This window comes from Chiloscyllium punctatum, chromosome 39 (assembly GCF_047496795.1).
Source record: "Chiloscyllium punctatum isolate Juve2018m chromosome 39, sChiPun1.3, whole genome shotgun sequence".
Lineage (NCBI taxonomy): Eukaryota > Metazoa > Chordata > Chondrichthyes > Orectolobiformes > Hemiscylliidae > Chiloscyllium > Chiloscyllium punctatum.
The window spans coordinates 55510711-55523898 of NC_092777.1; the positions used below are offsets into that span (position 1 = coordinate 55510711).

At 37.1% G+C, this 13188-nt stretch overlaps 1 protein-coding gene across 1 annotated transcript in view; it reads left to right on the forward strand.

Annotated features, from left to right (window-relative positions):
• The window catches only part of rptor (regulatory associated protein of MTOR, complex 1), a 392084-nt gene that overhangs the window by 204508 nt on the left and 174388 nt on the right, over positions 1-13188 (forward strand). Inside the window, exons 14-16 of the mRNA XM_072558758.1 lie at positions 8135-8209; positions 10615-10680; positions 12526-12717. Coding sequence (XP_072414859.1) covers positions 8135-8209; positions 10615-10680; positions 12526-12717 — 333 coding nt within the window. The remainder of the gene's footprint in view (positions 1-8134; positions 8210-10614; positions 10681-12525; positions 12718-13188) is intronic.

A 13188-nucleotide genomic window follows, 5' to 3' on the forward strand; every position in this document is an offset into this window, starting at 1 on the left:
AACATGCCTGTGACCATGATGTGTTATCCCTACTTACACTCCTTGAGACAAAACCTCCTTGAAAATGCTGGAGAAACTCACCTGTTAACGTTTTGAGTTGAGTGACCTTTCATCAGAACACTCTCTTTACCCACTTTTAGCATTAGATTGATACTAAAAATTTATTCTACTCCATCAGCTCTCTTCCATTCTTCAACTCAGTGCTTGCACTTCTTACATGCCTTATTATAACTGACATTTATAAACGACTTATGTCTTTAAAAACAAAACACCACCAACATCTCTGGAATTCCTCCAAGGATGTATTCTTGACATCTTCCCCACCTCCCACATGCTTCTTCTGGGTGATAACATCTGCAGACATGCTGTCAGCCTTCATATGTGTGCTGATGACATCCAGCCACCTGTCAGCCATCCTGTGGATTTTGGGTTCCTTAGACCATGAGCTATCATCAACTCTCATAAAAAGAGAGCTGGGTGTTGAATCTGAAGAAAAACCAATGAAGGAAGTGTGACAGGACTGAAGATTGTTGAAGTTACCTCACACAATTGTTGCAGTCTTATTTTTCCCTTTTTTTATTTAAAAGTTGAACTACTTGAGTTGTGAACTGAATCATTATCTACTTTTTCAAGATTTGTTCACAGGTTTGGGTGTTTCTGGCCCGGCCAACATTTATTGTCCATCCTAATTGCTCTGAAGGTAGTTAAGTGTCAACCACATTGCTGTGGGTCTGGAGTTAAGCATATATGCCAGACCAGGTAAGGATGGCAGAATTCTCTAAAGGGCATTAGATGAGTTTTTACAACAATTGATAGTAGTTACAGGGTCGCTATTAGGCCACCTTATTATTCCAGTTTTTTTATTTTGTTGAATGTCCACAGAACATTAGTCTAAGGGCCTGGATGCCCAATCCAGTGACATTACCACTGCGCAATCACCTTCCCTTCACTGTATTCAATAAAGTGTGAAATGTACCGGAAAGAACCAGAAGTGATATCACCCCCACAACAGGCCAAGAGAGGTAAATAGAAAGTGGGGCAGTACACCAGCACTTCAATGAGGCTCGCTGATAATGTTACCTAGCATGGTGACAAAATGTCTGAGAACAACCTTCCAGCTCAGTGAGCAGACTTGCAACCTGAATTTACAAACATAATTTTCAAGGAGTAACACATTTGCTACTCCCCAGCTAACATTTCAGATAAATATCTGCTGCAGATTCTATTAATAATTTGTCTTTACATGGTATTAATCAATCATTTATGCTTGCTAATTAGAAATTACATTAGGGTAGATTAGATTAGATTTCCTACAGTGTGAAAATAGGCTCTTCAGCCCAACAAGTCCACCCAGACTTATTTCCCTACATTTACCCCTGACTAATGCACTTAATACTGGACAATTTAGCATAGCCAATTTACCTGACCTGCACATCTCTTGGAATGTGGGAGGAAACCCACACGGACACAGGGTGAATGTGCAAACTCCACACAGGCAGTCGCCTGAGGCCGGAATCGAACCCGGGTCCCTGGTGCTGTGAGGCAGCAGTGCTAGCCACTAAGCCACTGTGAAATGGTCAACCATTTTGGAAACCTGTACTGGAGTGAATGGCATTTTTGAGTGAAGAAGTATTTTTTATTGTAAGCACTTACCCCTTAATTAAATGTATTCAATTTCCAAATAATTTACCTTCTAACCCTATTGTGTGACCTTAACTATTCAGCTGACATTTAAAATGGTCCCTATTGATGTATACATGATTTACGATATTTTTAGACAATTACTAAATGGATGCATGAAGGCATTAGAACATTTTTTGAGATAATGTAATTAAAATTATTTTTTGTGAAAATAATATTGAGCTGCCTGAACTTGATCTCATTGCATATTATGAAGATTGCTGCTTAAAAAGTATTATTAGATTGCTGAAAGTGATGTGATTACTTTGGCATGAACAAACCTTTTACTCATTGTTTGGATAAAATATCCTTATGTAGTGAACAGTATTTAAAGCAAAAAACAAATCAAATATAAATAAAAGCTTAAATGCCTTTATTTTCCCGTTTCATGATGTTATGCCCATCATGCCTTCCATTACAGGAATGTTGGTTAGGTGGCTATATTGGTTTGTTTTTGCCAGGTTGACATTGGGGGATGTTAATTCTGACAAATGCTTCATTTTAAGCTTGCACTAAAAGATTGACAATTTGATAACTTCACTTTTACCCAGTCATTAGTTACCTCCTAGTGAATACTCTATTCATAATTAATAAACATCAGTACACAAAAGTTGTAGTGCTTGTATCAAGTCACAAATGTTAATTTTGTACATAATTGTTTTTGAAGCATGCAGTAAAATAAAATTTAATATCACTGCAGTTCAAGTTGAGTGATGCAGTGCCATTATGTTGTCTGATTTGATTGCAGAGATTTACTGTCTGTGTTTATATCAACCAGGATAAAACTTGGTCTAGCAAAATGGTATTTCTACAATACTTCGTCTTACTATATTGTAACACATTCTAATTAATTTATTAAAATTGAAAGATATAATACAGTCTAATATTTCAATGTGCTTATTTTTAAGTTCCATATCCATGTTGTATATCACCTTTTTTTTTAGCTGTGCTTTATAAGGAAATACTACAGTCTTTGTTTTGAGACCAGAAGAGAGTTGGGCAATTATTTTAAGATCATTTTTGAATATACTAAAATAAATTAAAACACTTACTGTGATAACAACAGGTATTCATTTTTATCAGGATTACCAAATTAACATTATTGCACTGATTTTGCTTTGAGGCCTTTTCCATAGTTTTCTTGGGAAGCTCAACTGCTCTATCCTGGCAGATGCCATGTTTTAGTGCAATAACTTCATTATCAAATGGATGTGTGAAAATTGTGCTAAAGCAGTTGTTTTTTTTTTCTATCGTATGTCAATATTGCAGTGAGTTAGGGGTCAAGTTTCATTTTGTTTTTCAACTAATTATGCCAATATTGTAGGCATGACAGTGCAATTTAAATTATCATCAAGTCAGTGGTTTACTCAAATTTTGCAAGTGTGCATAATAGTCCAAGCCAATAAAAGCCTGTCAAGACTGGATGTAAACCAAGACAGCAGGCTGCTAACTTCAAACACTTGCCATGGAGGCTATTATACCTAATGTAATCAATTGCTAAAATGGAAAATGCTCTCTGTCCTAGAAAAGTCACTTAGAGATATTAAAATGCTATCCTCTCATGTTCACTTGTATTATGATTGGCCCACATGCCAAAGATGAAATGAAGTTCAGTCTATTTTAATTTGTCCCGCAATTTATGCAAACTGTCGCAGTGACCTTTGTTGTATTTTGTACTTAGTTTCCAAATGGGGAATTTTATCATAGTCAATATGAGAAGGGAAATGCTTTATAGTATGTATGTAATTCCAGTCACACCATGAAAAGCTGACATCCTGATGTATATCCAGGTTTCTGGTTATTAATTTGTAGCTAGAATCACAGACTTGTACAAGGTGTTAAAGTGAAACTAATGTTATCTTTAGGAAAAGCAATAAACCATGTGCAAGTAAATTAACGTTTAACATTGACTATTACTATCTAGATAGAGTTAAAAATCACACAACACCAGGTTATAGTCCAACAGCTTTAATTGGAAGCACTAGCTTTCGGAGCGCCGCTGATGAAGGAGCAGATTGTGAACAGATTGTTTACTGAAAGGAAAAGAGAGAACTTCATTTTAAAATGAAGTTGACCCCGTTGTGCAGTTACACATCTCTTGGATTTTTAGCTACCAGCGTTCCTGGACACTGGAGCAGTTTGCATCTTTCCACTGGGATGTGATTGAGTGCTTGAAATCAGGAAATACTTCAGCATGGCATGAAACATTAATTTATTTTTCTTCCAGTTCTTTTTGACAATACCTAGCAAACTAACATTATTTCAAATGTTTCATATCGCCAACATTCATCTCGAGGATAAAGAGATTGGAGAGTACACCACAAATCCCTAAAACAATGTCTTACTTTATGTAAAAAAGTTAATTTTGTATTGAAAGCCTACCATTACTTAAAATCTGTTGAACTTGAGTCTGAGAATTCTGATTATGGTAAAGAAGCTCAAAGGGTAAGTAGTATTGCTTGAACGTATTTTTTCTCCAGTCGGCAGAAATCTCCTAGCGCTATTTAAATAATGCATTAGGTCTGAATTTGGATGATCCAGGTACTTTATATATTTTGTTCATACTGGTGTCAATAAGTCATGCCCTTGGTTCACTTCAGCTGCAGTTACTAATCTGAAGCTGGTATCCCCCGCTGCAATGCGTGTCGAGTAGTACTAACTTTAGAGCCCTGTTAATTCCTGCTTTCCTCTGCGAATCAGACTAACTTAGACTAACATTGTGAGAGGGGGCAGCAACTTTTGCTCCTACATTTAACTAACTGAAAATATGAAGTCCAAAAGTGTACAGTAGGTCACTCAGCCAGTCTTAAAATAAAGCTATGCAGCACCCTGTAATTGTACTGCTACTGACTTGTGTTCAAAATGATGTGATGCACTATGTCTTCCAGTAATTTGACTTTTGTGCACTTGAGATTAGATTGGAATCATGCACTAAAGCTTTCCTGTTGCTTTTCACAATAAGGAGAAAGTGAGGACTGCAGATGCGTGAGATCAGAGCTGAAAAATGTGTTGCTGGAATTGCGCAGCAGGTCAGGCAGCATCCAAAGAGCAGGAGAATTGATGTTTTGGGCACAAACCCTTCTTCAGGAAGGGCTTATGCAGGAAACGTCGATTCTCCTGCTCCTTGGATGCTGTCTGACCTGTGCTTTTCCAGCAACACATTTTTCAGCTTTTCACAATAATCTGTATTCAAAACTGCTTATATTGAAGCAGCATTTTAAATACAAAATTGCTTATATACGAAGCTGCGTTTTGAATCAAATTGATTTAAGCATGTTGAATGATATTTCTATACAATGTCCTACTGTGCATTTCTGGAAGAGAACTGAGCCCTGCTTTTTTTTCTTTTTGCGGTAATGACCTGTGCCACTGCTTTCTGACAGAAGTATTGGCACTTCCCACTAACTGATGAGCATAGCGCTGTGGTTTCCTGACCCAGTAAGCTTTCTATTATATTTTGCACACCATTTCTTGCTCTCTCCTTTGGAGCTTGGCCTGGCTGAGTTGGTCGCACACTTATTTCTAGATCAAAAAAATCCAAGTGTTCCAAGTCTCTTCATCAGCCTTGAGGACTAAATGTTGTGATAGTGCAATACTGAGGGATACTGCACATTCAGAGGTGCTCTCTTCCTTTCAGATGAAACGTTAAGGTCTTATCTGCCCTTGTCTGTCAGGTTGATGTAAACAGCACTATTTTGAGGAAGGGTAGGGGAGTTGACTTTTGATGCCCCTCAGTCAACACCCCACATTGATTCACAAATCCATTGATGCTGCAGCTTTCTACAGTCTTTCTCCACTTCAGTAATATTCAGCTGCTCTCTTAAAGTAATGAAGTGGGCTGGATTATTGATTGTTGACTTTGTGTGATTATTGAAAACCAGATGATCCATGACATTAAGTGGAGTTTCCAATATTTAAATTCAATTTCATTTTCACCTTCTCTTTTGAGCTTGTTTTGAGACTTTGTAGCATATTTTAAGGTTTTTCCATTGAGGATAACTTCTACAAGTCATTAGCATTCACCTAAAGAACCTAAATCTATCAAGAGTCTTCAGGTGTCCAGAATATCATTTCATTTCTCTAAATTGAGAATTTCTTTTACTGGTCTCTGTTGCATTCAATTAACATTTAACTGTTTCCCATGGCATTGTGTGAGGAAGACCTTCTGTTTAAAAAAAACGCAGAATTAAGTCTGCACCTATTGAATGAAACTGGGAGCATGCAAGCTCCCACGTAAAAGCATCTCAACTATTTTAATCATATTCTCTCAAGAATTGTAATTCTGGGGATTGGGGAACAAGGACATGAAGGAGCTAATAATAGAGAAAATATGCCAAAGTATAAAACAAAATTGCTCAGTCTTTCTTATGTTATTTGTACGTAAACCTTAGATGATCTATTTTTAAAGGAAATTTTGAATTTTTGTTAAACTAATCATGACCTTGTTTGACCATAACCTTGTATTTATAGTGTTTAGCATAATCCCCAGTACAATCATCCTATCCAAAATTGCATTTCAAAGATTAAAAACAGAAGTAAATATTCAGTGTCAGCACAACGGCTCAGTGGTTAGCACTACAGTCTCTCAGCGGCAGGGACCCAAGTTCAATTCCGGCCTCAGGCGACTGTCTGTGTGGAGTTTGCACATTCTCCCCATGTTTGCGTGGATTTCCTCCAGTTGCTCCGGTTTCCTCCCATAATCCAAAGATGTGTGGGTCAGGTGGATTGGACATGCTAAATTGCCCATAGTGTCAGGTGCATTAGTCAGAGGGGAATGGGTCTGGGTGGTTTACTCTTCAGAGGATCGATGTGGACTGGTTGAGCCAAATGACCTGTTCCCACACTGTAGGGAATCTAATTTTAATTCTTAATTTGAAATATAACTTTTCAATTTTAGTAACATTTTTGAGATCTGTGGCACATTGGATGCTAAGGGCAATTTTTGCCTGAGATCTAAATTTTCCCTCAAGTGCTAATTAATTTAGATTGCACAATTTGTCTCTCTAATGTTCATCGCATTCTCACCTTTGGTTTAGGCCATATTGCTTTATAATTGGAAGTAGCAGTTTGTTGTGTTATTCTTTATTAAGTTTTGAAGTAAAAATGACCAATATTTGATATTTTTAGCTGGTAAAAGAGGGAGATGTGAAGTCCTTTTCATTTGTTTCTCTCAGCGTCTGTATGCTCCTGCACATTTAACTCTGGTGTTTCTTCAAGGATCAATCTTGGATTCTGTTCTCTCCTCCCCCCTCCCCAAACAAACTTCTATTTCTCCTGTATGTGCTGTGGCTTGGTGACATCTCCAAAGACATGGAATAAGTTTTCCTATGCACTATGAAGGCATCTAGCTCTACTTCGTTCATTACCACCTCTCTTGAAAACTCGTTTGTGCTAAAATATCTGACTACTCATGAAGTGTCAAGTACTGGATGAGCAGAAACTTGTCTCCAGTTAAATATTGGGAAGACTAAAGCCTGTGTTTTGGCTCCACTCCAAACTCTGTTCTGTATCAATCAAATCTGTCTCTCACCCTGACAACAATCTAAGGTTAAACAAGTTATTCACAATCTTGGTTTTGCATTTTATCCTAAGGTGAGCTTCTGATTGATTCATGTCATATCTAGAAAAGCCTATTTCTACCTCCATTTGTTTTCAGCTATGCACCTGTCACAGCTTGTCACCTGAAACCTTATTTCTGACATCATTGCTTGTAAACTGGACTTTTCTGATGCACTTTTGTCTGTTCTTCACTCTCTACTCTTGAGGCCATCCAGAGCTCTTGCCAACGTGCATCAAAGCCCCATTCTCCTACCCATGCCTGCGGTTACTGACCTACATTAGCTTCTAGTCAAACAATATTTTAGTTTTCGAATTCTTATTCTTGTTTTCAAACTCCTCCCTGTTAAAAATAGGGAGCTCCTTTAATAAGACACACATTCAAGATAAGTTGCGTTTTTACACTGTGCCCATTTTGACAATGGCTTAAACCTTGTTATATCTCAGTGCAATAGCTTTAATGACCTAAAATTCTAAGCAAATAACTTCAAATAGTTTGATGTGATTATCATGATAAATATTGCCTAATATTTATTTTAACTTCATTTCACTAGTTATTGCATTAGTTAACAATATAGGTTATTACAAGGTTATTATGATGTGGATCCTATAGCTTGTCAAAATTGCAATAGTATCAATTATCAGGTTTTTTTTAAAACAATAGTCATGGGTACTAATAATCTTCCAAAATAAATACTTGGGTTTTTTCTTCCACTTGTGCAGTCAGGCCTTTCACTTAAAAAGAAGACTATTAAATGGTTTGTGCATGGCATTCCCACCATGTATAAAGAGAGATCTTGATAACTGTTTATGATTATAATTAAGCAATAGCTTTGTCAAACTAGTGCTGTTTTGTGTCTATACCCAATAACACAGTGAACATTTTTTTATTTTTCAGTCTTGCCAAGCTGACTTGGTGAAGGACAATGGTCACAAATATTTCCTTTCCGTTTTGGCAGATCCATACATGCCAGTGAGTTTTTATCTATATGTTGAAAAGTACTACTTTCTTTTTCCTTAGTTGAAACTTTATAGGGAGTATTAGCACTTAGAAGCAAAGAATGCTGCCTATTTAATTTTGCAGAAATTATCTATTGTGCAACAATAACATCAAATTTAAAGTGTAGCAGCAGGACATGTTCAAAAGATCAAGTCTGAAGAGTAAAGAAATTGTAATTTATTCAAAACAGAATGAAAATTAGCTGTTGAATAGGGATTTGAATAATTTTGAATAAATCCAAAGTAGTGGTAAGAAAAAGAAAGAACTCAATTTTATACTGTGCCTTTTGCTGTTTCATGATGGTCCAAAAGGTCTTCACAGACAATGGATCATTTTGAAATGTTATGTAAGCAATTTTAGTTAATTTCTGCAAAACATGGTGCAATAAACTATAAATAAGTGAAATAATGAAATAATCTGCTTTTAGCAGTGTTGGTCCTGGTATAAATGTTGAGAAGGACAGAATATCCTGCTCTTTCCTTTTGCCAGTTGTGCTATAGGATCCTTTAGATTTACCTCAGTGAATAAAGGAGGCCTCAGTTTAATCTTTCATCCAAAAGCTGCCCCATCCAACAGTGTAGCATCCACTCATCACTGTATGAGAATGTCAGTCTGAACTATTCATCCACCTTAGATATGAGAAAAGCAAATTTTAATAAATTCATTGTGAGAGAACAGGTCTGCAGTGGAAAAAAATGATTAGGCATTATGTAGATTCATAGTTAATGTACAGATACCAGAATATTGAGAAAAGTGGCTTAAATTGTTAAATTATGAGGACAATTTATATGAACATAGTTTGTGTCCTCTTGAATTCCGAAGTTTGAGAGGTGACCCTGTTGAGGTGCTTCTTATGCTAAAGTTAAAAATCACACAACACCAGGTTCTGGTCCAACAGGTTTATTTGGAAGCACGAGCTTTTGGAGCGCAACTCCTTCATCAGGAGATTGTGGAGTATAAGGTCCTAGGACACAGAATTTATAGCAAATCTTATACTCCACAAAAACCTGATGAAGAAGCAGCAATCCGAAAGGTAGTGCTTCCATATAAACCTGTTGGACTATAACTTCGCGTTGTGTGACTTTTAACTTTGTCCACCTCAGTCCAACACTGGCTCCGACAAATCATAATGCTAAAGGGCTTCAGTAAAGTAGATAGAGGAGCTGTTTCCCCTGCTGGGGTATTTCAGAGCGAGAATTCTGAATTAGAGTTAGGCCACTTAAGCTTTTTTTTTTATACACAGAGGGTGGTGGAAACCTGAAAGTCATCAAATGATGCTGAGACGACTGCATTTTGAAGATTTGTAGAATTTGTTGGAACAAAGATATTGTAGGATATGGAATAAAGACAAATAAATTAAGTGGACATACACATCAACCATGATTTAATTGCCTAAACAGAACATGTTCAAACAGCCTAATGCTGCCGCAACTTGTATTTGGAGGCATCCACAGCAGCACTGAGAGGTTAATGTGCTATTATTAATAGTTAAGTAGCAGAATAAATGGTAACTTGAGAAGCAGAATTGGTTGAAGCTACTGGGGAATGATAGGACTTCTGTTGGCCAAATTGTGTTATTGCAGGTCTGCATAAGCATTTCCTATAAGCAAACTGGACATGAAATACTAACATTGGAGCAGAAGTGTAATTAATAACATGAAAACAATAAATGTGTTTTTGTAGGCAGTTTTCTGTTGCTGAGGAGTCTAGAACTGGGAATCAGTCTTTAAATAAGTGGCCAGCTATTTAGATGAAGAGAAATTTCTTTGTATTCGGAATTCTCTTGGGCAGAGTGCTGCAGATGCTCAGTCGTTACCTCCATTAAATACACAGATTAAGTAGTTGGGCACTAAGGGAATTTGGGGATAAAGGGTTTTGTTGAAAGCTGGAGCTGTGGTAAAAGATCAGGCGTGACCATAATGAGTAATTATACAAGATAGTCAGAGGGTTAGATAGGTTACACAGCGAGAGCCTTTTTCCTCATAGTGATGGCTAGCACAAGGGGGGATATAGCTTTAAGTTGAGGGGTGATAGAATAGGACAGATTTCAGAGGTAGTTTCTTAACTTTGAGAGTAGTAGGGCTGTGGAACACACTGCCTGCCACAGTAGTAGACTTGCCAACTTTTAAGGACATTGAAGTGGTTATTCGATAAACATATAGATGAGCTTCAGTTAGGTTCCACAGGTTGATGCAACATCAAGGGCTGAAGGGCCTGTACTGTGCTGTAGTATTCTATGTTCTGATAGCTCGGCAAGGTCAAAACAACCTTATTTCTATTTCTATTTCTTATGTTCTTACAGAACCCTCTGTGTTCTACGCCGAATTTCACCATTGCTTTATGTGACTGTGCTAATTTGAGGTTTTTGTTTTGTTCAGGCTGAACACCGAACAATGGCTGCCTTTATTTTAGCTGTCATCGTTAATAATTATAATACAGGACAGGTAAGCAGCATTTTATATTTACATTTAAATCTACATGTAATATTTCTATGTTTAAATATGCTAATGTAGCTCTTAACAAATGAAGGGAAAATTAACTAAGACTTTTCCTTTAGAGTTGGTGATTTTCTATGTTTGCTGCATTTGCTATTTGTCATTCATTTTAGGAAAAAAAGATTTCACCCAATTTCAAGCTTTCCTTTGGTAAAATCGTAAACTTACTTTTCAAAACTAAATGGATTTTGGACATCCTCTCTCAGACTGTCTCTTAAAATTAAAATTTGACACAAGTCCATTAAAAACATCATTATACCTCAACATCTCTCCTGACCCTTTCCAACTGCATCCTGCCTCTTAATAATATGGACTCTGGATATAATCTTCACACCCATGTCAAGGACCCCTATGCACACCAAGGTAAAATTTGTAATGAATGTGTCTGTTTTGGTCTACTGTTTTAACAACCCACTGAATTTCTAGTAGATCTGCAACTCTGAGTTGTTGCTCTTTACCCCTTTGACCTGAAAACTTGTCTTTAATTTAGCACATTGTTGGAGGTCCATCTGCCTTCATAAAAGAAAATCATGCAGTAGCTTCAATTGCTCTTAACTAAAGTACCAGCAGAAATAAATTTGTCTCTTTCATCCTTTGTCCAAACTGACCATTCTTTGGAACAAGAAATAGTCAGAGTTTCAATACATCAGCAAGGAATCTGGTTCCATGTCCATCTTCACCACCTAAAGCTTTAGTCTCAAGGTTTTGCTGGGTACTGCTGCTGTTTGTTTCCTTCCTTTTCTTGTTTTGTGTTTTGCCTGTAAGATACAGGGAGTAAGAAAGACCTTCCACATGTTAGGAGGAGTTGGAGGTAGGTTCCTTTCAAAAGGTAGATGTCATTACCCCATAGGTTCTTGGATATGGACCACATGAATTCTATAAATTTGTAAATATGGACTTTGATTTAGTGAATAGATTTTGAAATATGTACCCCATTAATTATCCTGTTAGTAAATTTGGTTCTCCTTACCCTCGAGTACTTTTCTTTGAAAAAAATCTGAAAATTGCACCTCTACCTGATTCCAATAGAAATTACAATTTCCTTTCAAATTCCCGTGGCACAGTGGTGTTCATTTGTTTTCTGAATTTTGATTCTCTGGAACAACAAATTTTGTTTATCTGCTGAAGAGTTACATTCTTGCGACACTAAACATAGAGGATTTAGAGACTGAATAGACTAAATTCAGAGATTTAATAACTGTTATTAACAGCACAAAATCGAAACCTGAGCTTGTGCATCCCTGAAACCCATGCTGTTGATCAGGATAATTGCTGGAGAGTTGTTGGTCACAGGCCGAACATTGGCATTAAATCAAACCGCGCCCCCCACTCCCCTGTTCTGACCTAGTACAAGTCATGCTGTTTGTATTTGTGATGAAGTCCAGTGCACTAAATGAAGCTGGTAGCCATTGTCAAGCATTTTGCCCAGGTTTTCAACCTTCATTTCATTGGGAAAAAATAACATACAAATGCAGTAGCGGAAGAGTAAGAAAATATTCTGCATTTTTATTTAATTTGAATGTTGTGCATAAAATCCAATTTGTTGACACCTTCAAAGGTCAACTAGTGTAGATTTATGCTGACAGCACAAAACGTGGGAGGAAGAAGGCTGGGTCCATCGTAGGTTTGCAACATTTCAGCAATCCTATCGATACCTTACTTTGACCATGCCATGTTTGAGAATTCTAGGTGAAAACTGCCTGAATATTCAAACAAAAGTTACGCAACCATTCTAAATGAACGTGGTATTTTATGGATAAACATTTTGGAGTATTTTTTGCATTTTTTTTGTAGGAAGCCTGTTTACAGGGAAATCTCATAGCGATCTGCTTGGAACAACTGAACGATCCCCATCCTTTACTGCGACAGTGGGTGGCTATTTGTTTGGGGCGTATCTGGCAGAACTTTGATGCTGCTCGTTGGTGTGGTGTAAGAGACATTGCACATGAGAAATTGTACAGCCTTCTCTCAGACCCTATACCGGAGGTAAACTACACCAGTTGCTTCTTACAGCGTATTAATTTGTAACGAAAGAGAAATTAGAGTAAGTACGAGAAACTTTTGTCAGTGCCCAGTGCTTATAATGTGAGCCCTTTTAATTTTGTGTTTTGTTATCAGCTGTTAGAATAATTGCAATGTATTGTAACAAATCATTTGAGCTAAAATAGAGTTTGGTATGTATGTGCTTCCATACCAATATTTGAAGAAACCTTTGAGAGAGAGGTTTGCAGAAGGGTCACTCGACTCGAAATGTTAGCTCTGTTTCTCTTTCCACAGATGCTGCCAGACCTGCTGAGTTTTTCCATCAGTTTCTGCTTTTGTAGTTTATTGTTTTCTCAGGAAGATTACATTTGTGTGTGTGACTGTATTCCAGGTGAACCTGACGTGAATCAATTCATGTTTATCAAATTTGATACTTTTGTACTGATAACAGCAGTATTTCAATGTGCGGTGTAC